This window comes from Eptesicus fuscus, chromosome 10 (assembly GCF_027574615.1).
Source record: "Eptesicus fuscus isolate TK198812 chromosome 10, DD_ASM_mEF_20220401, whole genome shotgun sequence".
Taxonomy (NCBI): Eukaryota; Metazoa; Chordata; class Mammalia; order Chiroptera; family Vespertilionidae; genus Eptesicus; species Eptesicus fuscus.
Genome location: NC_072482.1, coordinates 76732499 through 76740353, shown reverse-complemented (window position 1 = coordinate 76740353; position 7855 = coordinate 76732499). Strand labels below are relative to the sequence as shown.

General features: G+C 38.2%; 1 protein-coding gene across 1 annotated transcript; it reads right to left on the bottom strand.

The window, feature by feature from the left end:
• Positions 1-5947: 5947 nt before the first annotated feature.
• On the bottom strand, positions 5948-6979 carry LOC103305596 (trace amine-associated receptor 3). The gene has a single exon (XM_008162423.3). It carries the CDS (start codon positions 6977-6979, stop codon positions 5948-5950), a length of 1032 nt encoding a protein of 343 aa, XP_008160645.1.
• Positions 6980-7855: the final 876 nt, after the last annotated feature.

Below are 7855 nucleotides of genomic sequence, written 5' to 3'. Positions count from 1 at the left end.
CAGACTAGCATTTTTCTTTAAAGATATTTTAATGGTAGCAATCAAATATTATGCTACTTAAGTTGAAATTGACAAATCAAAACATAGAGAAGTAAAATGTAAGAAGGACAAAGACTTATTAACTTTTTTAATAAACTGTAGCTATCAATTTTGAAGTACACAGAACAAATTATCTCATTACTTATCACTTTGGTTTCTAAGCCCTAAGATACTGAATATAATGGAATCTTAAAAATCTAATCACCTTCTTTACTTAATTAATTGATTAACTTTATTCTGCCTCTTATTGTCTTTAGGTTTGAAATTACATTTTTTTAATTTAATTCTTTTTTAATGTTCTTTTAAAAATTATATTTAAAGATGGCTAACAATTACCACAGCATTACTTAGGTATTTGTCACTGTATATACATAGACATAGCATTTCTAATACAAAATAGTATATTCTTTAATATTTCATGGTATAATTTTTGGAGTTTAAAGTTTCATTTTTGAGAACACAATTCTTAAAAGATCAACATGATTTAACTCCTATGTTTATAAAGGAATTTTATTTGTTGAAAAACACAATGTGAAACAGCTGCTAAAAATTAATAGTATTATCTCATATTTCTGATGTATGATTATATATTAGGGAATATTTAAACCTCTAGATATTAGATTAAGACAAAAAGACACACATTGATTTAAAAAGTTATCACATGGGTGAATTGTTAAGATAATGTCAAAGGTAATAATAATTTTAAGCCCCTAGCTAAGCTTTTGACCAAAAATTATAGAAAACAAATAAGAAAATACAAATATGACTGCTGGTCTACTGCTCTGTTTAAAAAAAAAAAATTGTCATGAAATTAAATGCAGTTAGAGTTTTGTTTGTTATTTAAAAACTGAACAGAATAGAGATTATTTTTCTTTGAAGATTCACTTCCTCAAAAGATACAGTAGTTTTTTAATAAAACAGAATGAAGGAAAACCCTCTTTGACATCTCACTTTTATCATGGAATGTAATATTGCAACAACGAACCAAATTAACAGCAACATTGCAAACAATTATCTAATGAAAGCATAGAGAAGTGTTAATTCTTTTTGCCAGGAGGTAAAAATAAACATTTGTTAACAACCCTGGAGAGGAGCAAAGATTGCATTGTTTTTCAGTTCAAATCTAGGTCTTTAAGGGAAAAGTTACAGAGTAAGGAAACAGACACAAAGACTCTGAAATAAAGATTTCGAAAATCTAAAAGTTCCTCAGAATTTCAAGGAAAAATGTGAAAAAGGAACTATGTGATAAGTTTTCCTTAAGTATTAAATACCTAACATTTTATTAAGGTCTATGTATTTCCCTACAATAAGAAGGAATATATTCAACAAGCTCAATAATATGCTGTAAATAAAGTGGAAAATTAGGAGAGGACACAGCATACCTGCTTTATCAGGCATGATTTTTCTTCTCTTACTGGTTACATAGCTATGAGTCTTTCTCTGAAAATGCTTTTATCTTATTTTGATGTACCTCACTTATACAATAGTTTGTTTAGTTAAGGGAGGTTATTTATGAATTAGATTTAAGAAAGATCTGTGGTAGGTCTTTCTCTCATTGCCTCTTTAGAATTTCAGTGATTTAAAAGAATGATCCAGACTTACATTCATAGATCAGTATTTTAAATATGATTCTTTTCACCATGTATAAAAAAAACCATAAACCTATTTGATCTTTTCCCTCTCTTAATGTATTCTCCTTTGGTTTACCATAATTTGTTTGGCTAATTAGGTATTTTGGAGCTAAAACCATTGAGAGGTGACTTATCTGTTGTGCCAAAGTTTCTTACCATGAAAAGGAGCATTGTGCTCCGCTGCTCTCTTGCCTGCTGATTTCCCCCTAGAACATGTACTGAGGCCCCAGATCTCATAGGTAGGCTCCTGGCAGGCTGCACTGCCATCAGTATTTATACACAGAATATGCCTCCTGCGGCTGTATTACCTGTGTCAACAGGACACAGGTGTGTCCTTTAACAACCTGCAGTGTGCTGCCAGCGAAGAGATCACAGCAAGTCACTAGAGAATTGGCTCTGGGAGGATGAGTCTGTTATGTGCTATCATCCTATGACTTCTAAGGGATAACGTGGACTAGCCTCACACAAGGCCAAAGTGGAAAAGAATGAAAATATGAAAGGGAGGGAGAGAGGAAGGAGAGAGGGAGGAAGGAAGGAAGGGAGGGAGGGAGGAATTTTAATTCAAATGCAACAAATGCTCACTTCACTTATTACCAAAGACTAGATGTTTTCAAACAGTGAGTTCTTTGAACCCTACTGAAAATCTGACTCATCTATATCTTTTCATTTGGCTGTATGCAGTTAGGGATGTTCATTCACATTGCAGTTCATTGTGTGCAGTTTTCCAAATAAAGGTCTTCGCCCAAACAAAAAGCAGTAAGAGCCATGTTTCAAACCAACTGAATAAAAACTCCCATGACTATGTGTCATGGAAAAATAGCATGCCGGCTCCAGAGGCCGATCCTGAAGCAAAGGAGTGGAGGGGAAAGGGTCAGATGGGTCCTGAGGCAGGGAACATGAGGCTTCAGAAGACAGTTTCTCTTGCATTAAAAGGTTGTTAGCCTCAGTTCATTTTTAAACCTTCTTTCAGAAAAAGGCAACTTCGGCTTCCTGATAATGCTTGAAAGGCTCAAAATACAACGTGAAATAGATGTTCCATTCCGTTTTGCAAATGTCAAAGTTATTATTGTCCAATTTGGTTTTAAGAAAGTAAGGTTGGATATTTCAAAAGTTCCCCACAATGGCCATTGATGTTTTTAATGACTTTTGGAAAGATCAGTCCATTTAAAGAATGCACATGAGAGGGACTGATGTTTTTAAACATCAATTTGGGTTTTATCTCTCACCCTGTTCTTTGGGTATAAATCCGCATTTGACCTTCATAGAGTTGGTTGAGTCTAATCTCTCTCTCCTCCTACTACAAAAAACTCCATTGTAGGAGCCTCCCTTGAATAAAGTCTGCCTCATGGTCTTTAATAAGTGTAACAAATCATTTTTTTTCTAACATACACCCCATGAAGTTTTTAGAGTAGAGAAATTGTTCAGAATTAAAGAAACAAATGAGACTTTTTAAAGCAGGAACTGAGAGAAAGCTAAAAGTGCTAGAAGGATCACTAGCCATGAAATGTAAGTCACTGCTGAAGTGGGGCAAGTCAATTTTGTTTATATAACTTTATTTTTATTATTGACACTATTACAGATGTCCTCATTTCCCCCCTTTGCCCACTTCCATCCAGCCCCTGCCCTCCCCCTCTGGCCATCACCACACTATTTTCTGTATCTATGGGTTATGTATGTTTTTTGGCTAATCTCTTCACCTTCTTTCATCCAATCCCCCCTTTCTCCCCAACCTCTGACAGCTCTAAGTCTGTTCCATGTGTCTATGCCTCTGTTTCTATTTTGTCGTCAGTTTATTTTGTTCATTAGATTCCATATATAAGTGAGATTATATGGTACTAGAGGCCCGGTGCACGAAATTTGTGCACAGGTAGGGTCCCTAGGCCTGGCTGGCAATCAGGGCTGATCAGGGTCTTCTGGTTGCCGGCCAGGGACCTTCCTTCCAGCTGCCAGGTGCCAGCTGTATTTGTCTTTCTCTGACTGGCTTATTATTTAGCATGTTGTCATCTGTGAAGGAATAGGCCTGATTGGGTGATGTCCAAGGTCTTTTGAGACTCTGGGGAAGAAAGAGCCTGTCAGTGATTCTCATGCCCTCCTATCTCTTCCTGACACAGGCTAAAGTGTTCCCCTCAAGGCCAGCAGTTAGATTGGATTAGTAAACATTAAAATACTTAAATTGTGTATTTATTATTCACATTTGCTTTTCTTTTTAAAGAAAAAGTACATTTTATTGATTTCAGAGAGGGAGAGAGAGATAGAAACATCAATGATGAGAGAGAACCATTGATTGGCTGCCTCCTGCATGCCCCCTACTGGGTATTGAGCCCACAACCCCGGCATGTGCCCTTGACTGGAATTGAACCCGGGACCCTTCAGTCCTCAGGTTGATGTTCTATTCACTGAGCCAAACCAGCTAGGGCCCACACTTGCTTTACTACTGACAAGTACAGGGAATGAAACTGTCATCGTCCTGAAGAGGAGTAGTCCTTGTGGGGTCATATTGTCCTTCAAGTCACAAGCTGAGCCTGGGTAATTTTTTATAGTTGGATAGGACAGAGGGTGTCAGGGCATGTGATAAGAAAGGCTTAGAAGAGAGATAGGAAAAAGCCAGATTAAGTTTTTCTATTCAAAGTTTGACCTAAAACAGAACTTGTTCTTTCTTTATCTTCACTACCTGGCCACTAAGTGGAAACTCCTCAAGGCTAGTCTTAGGCCCTCATTTCCTTTCCTACATTCTCTCCCTAAGTGTGTTCAACCATGTCCTCTCTTTCAGATGTCATCTACACACCAATACCTGCAGGTCCATTTCTACCCCAGACTTCTCTGAGCGCTGACTCTTAAATCCAATTATTTATTTATTATTATTATTACTAGGATGTCTCAAGTTCCCAACATGCCCAGATAGAACTCATGATCTTCCCTTCTCCCCCAAACTGGTTTCCTCCAGGATTTCCTATCTTTCACACCTCCAATTGCACAAGTCAGGATCTATAAATCATGCTTGGAATTCCTCTCTTTATCGCCCTCTAAAGCCTACATATTACTAAGTCCCATGGTTTGGTCTGGTGGTATTTGATGACTTTGGCAGCTTCCCTCCACTTCATCAGCATCTCCCCAGTCTAAGCTACCCTCATCTCTCATCTGGACTTGCAATAAATAGCTCCCTACTTGTTCTCAAATTCATTCTTGTTCTCTTCTTATTCATTCTTTACACCAAAGGCATTTCAAACCACTCATCTGGTACCACTGTGCCTCCCTACATCACCCCTCATTCTCTATGGGCCTAAAGCTGAACTTAGATTCAGGAACACTTTGCTCTCCTCCTCCTTTTCTCCCTCCCATAACTTAATTCCAGGTATGAGGAGATGTAGACATGATTGTTACATGTACTCATGTATGTCCTGATCTATCATATAAAGAAAGGTTCTGTTTGTCTCTTAATGTTTCAGAGAAAAATTACTGGAAGTACTTTTACCTAGGGTTAGTGATCTGACTTAAATCAGAGGCATTGCGGTGTGGACAGAATTTATTTGGTAGAACTTTAGGCAACTTTCAGAGAAAGGGGTTAAAACAAGTCCAAGGAGAGGCTTGTGATTGTTGGCCCATAGTGTGAACATACCATACAGGTTAAGAAGCTAGAGACAGAGGAAACAGAAGTCATTTCAAATATAAGCCACAAAGTAAAAACTCAGAAGTATAAAAGCTCAACGTGTATATAAGGATTTGTAATCAACTTTCTCCTCTGAGCAGCTCCTTCTAGTGAGCTTCAGGGTGCCAGGATATAGCTAAATAATTTATATAATGATTGTGAATAATTCTCCCAAGCCAAACGATAAGTAGACTTCTAGTTGATAGTAAATACCAGTCTTTCGTTTCACTTCTATGGATTCACAAGTCATAATGATCTTCCCTTTTCTGAATTCCTAGAGTGGAAACTGAGAGGACCCAAAACCATTAGCACTTTTTAAAAATTTTTATATTGGCCTTTAATTGTTTCATGTGTATATTCAAGGCCAACCTACAACTATGTTTTTTATTTCTTCTGTACATTTTCCTTACCTGTCAGAGGTGAGTGTTAACAATTAATAAATGATTGATTGATTGGCTGACCAGAGATACTGAGTGTAGCTCTTATGCAAGTTACAGAACACGTATCTAGATCACTGAAATTTGATAGAATAATATTTGCAGTGATCTGGGGATGTAAGATATGTACCTCAGGTAAAAATAATAACAGTCTCATTTTCATTATTCTATTCACTTTTCTAATGGCTTTTAAATCAATGTGCTTCAGGAAAAAGATTTGCGGTGTCTGAATGGGAGCTAAATATTTTCCCTGACACTATGTACTTGAGAGCTCTCCGAAACCATGGATAAAAGAAACCGTGAATGAGTGGGTTGCAAGTGGAATTGAAGTACCCAAGCCACACTAAAAGATCAAGTATTATTATGGGAGTAGAATAGTCTAAATAGGGGTCGATCAAAACAGCAAGAAAACAAGGCAACCAGCAAGCTAGAAACACCCCCATTACTATACCCAGGGTCTTAGCTGCTTTCCTGTCCTTTTTCTTAGACAGATTCTTTTTCACTTCCTCCTTTGTGGTTTCAGGCATGTTACTGATAACTCGGGCATGTCGCTTGGAAACGATAAAAATTTTGCCATAGATACCAACCATGATGGAGCCAGGAGTAAAGAAACATGTAGTGAACAATATTGTCCCCCAAAATTTGTTAAAAGTCAGTGCACAGAAATTGAAGCAAGCAACAAGAATCTCGTAGCTCTGCATCCCGGATACGTTGGCCTCAGATAGAACTAAACCGAAAGAAAAAAGAGCGGGGGCCGACCAGCAAAATGCCAGCAGTCGCTTTATCATGGAGGTGGTCATGGTGGTTGTGTAGTGTAGAGGGTAACACACAGCATAAAATCGATCGATGGCAATGGAACAGAGGTGGAAAATGGAGGTCAGGCTTAGCATCATGTCAAAGCTTGCATGGAATTTACAAAAGCCCTCCCCAAAGTACCAGCAGCTCTCCACCGACCGCACCATGCTGTATGGCATAATGACGAAACCCAGCAGGAAGTCCGTGGTTGCCATGGAGAGGATCAGAAAATTCGTGGGAGAGTGAAGCTGTTTGAAGTGCGATATGGAAATCATGATAACCAAGTTTCCAAAGATCGTGATAACCATGGCTCCAGTCATAATCGAGTACATCATCACCCGGACTTGAAAAGGGCGGTTGGTGGGAGGACAAGATTTATTTCCAAGTTTTGGACAACTGGATAAGTTTTCAGGAATATAAGTTAGATCCATGGTGCTTTATCTTTTCAAATTGTTTTCTAGGAAGGTGAATCTGTGTTTCTTCTCTTCTTAAAATAAGTCCAGTAAATTTCAACTCCTAATAGTACAATAAAATTCAAAGTCACTTGTTATTCAGTCATTTCAATTATACTTTAAGTATTTCAAATTATAGCAATTGTGTTTGCTTTCTGAGTTATTTGCTGCATTAGGAAATGAAAAATCTCAACTCTGCTTATCTTCCCTGTTTTATTCTGTTTAATCTCTTTCCATATATTTATGCAACATGGGCTTATCTATTGACTGCTTGACTCCTGGTAATGTATTGGAAGTTTTTCAAGAGTTTATTTCACTTATATGAGGTATCTAATATAACCAAACTCACAGAATCAGATAATTGTGGTTACCAGAGGTTGGGGTATGGGGGAAATAGGCAGTTTTGTTCAATGGTTATAAAGTTTCATTTATGTTAGATGGATAAGTTCTAGAGAGCTGCTGTACAACATAGTGCCTATCTATATATCCTATATAATAAAGAGCTAATATGCTAATTAGACCAAACAGCAGAATGGACGATCTTCCAGACGAAGCCGGGGCTGTGAGGGGCTGTGAGGGCTGAGCCCCTTGCACGAATTTCGTGCATCGGGCCTCTAGTCCTATATAATCCTATATAATAAAAGAGTAATATGCAAATTGACCATCACTCCAACACACAAGATGGCTGCCCCCTTGTGGTCAAAGATGGCCGCCCCCATGTGGACACAAGATGGCCGCCACAAGATAGCCAGCAGGGGAGGGCAGTTGTGGGTGATCAGGTCAGCAGGGGAGGGCAGTTGGGAGGGACCCAGGCCTGCAGGGGAGGGCAGTTAGGGGGGACCAGGCCAGCAGGCG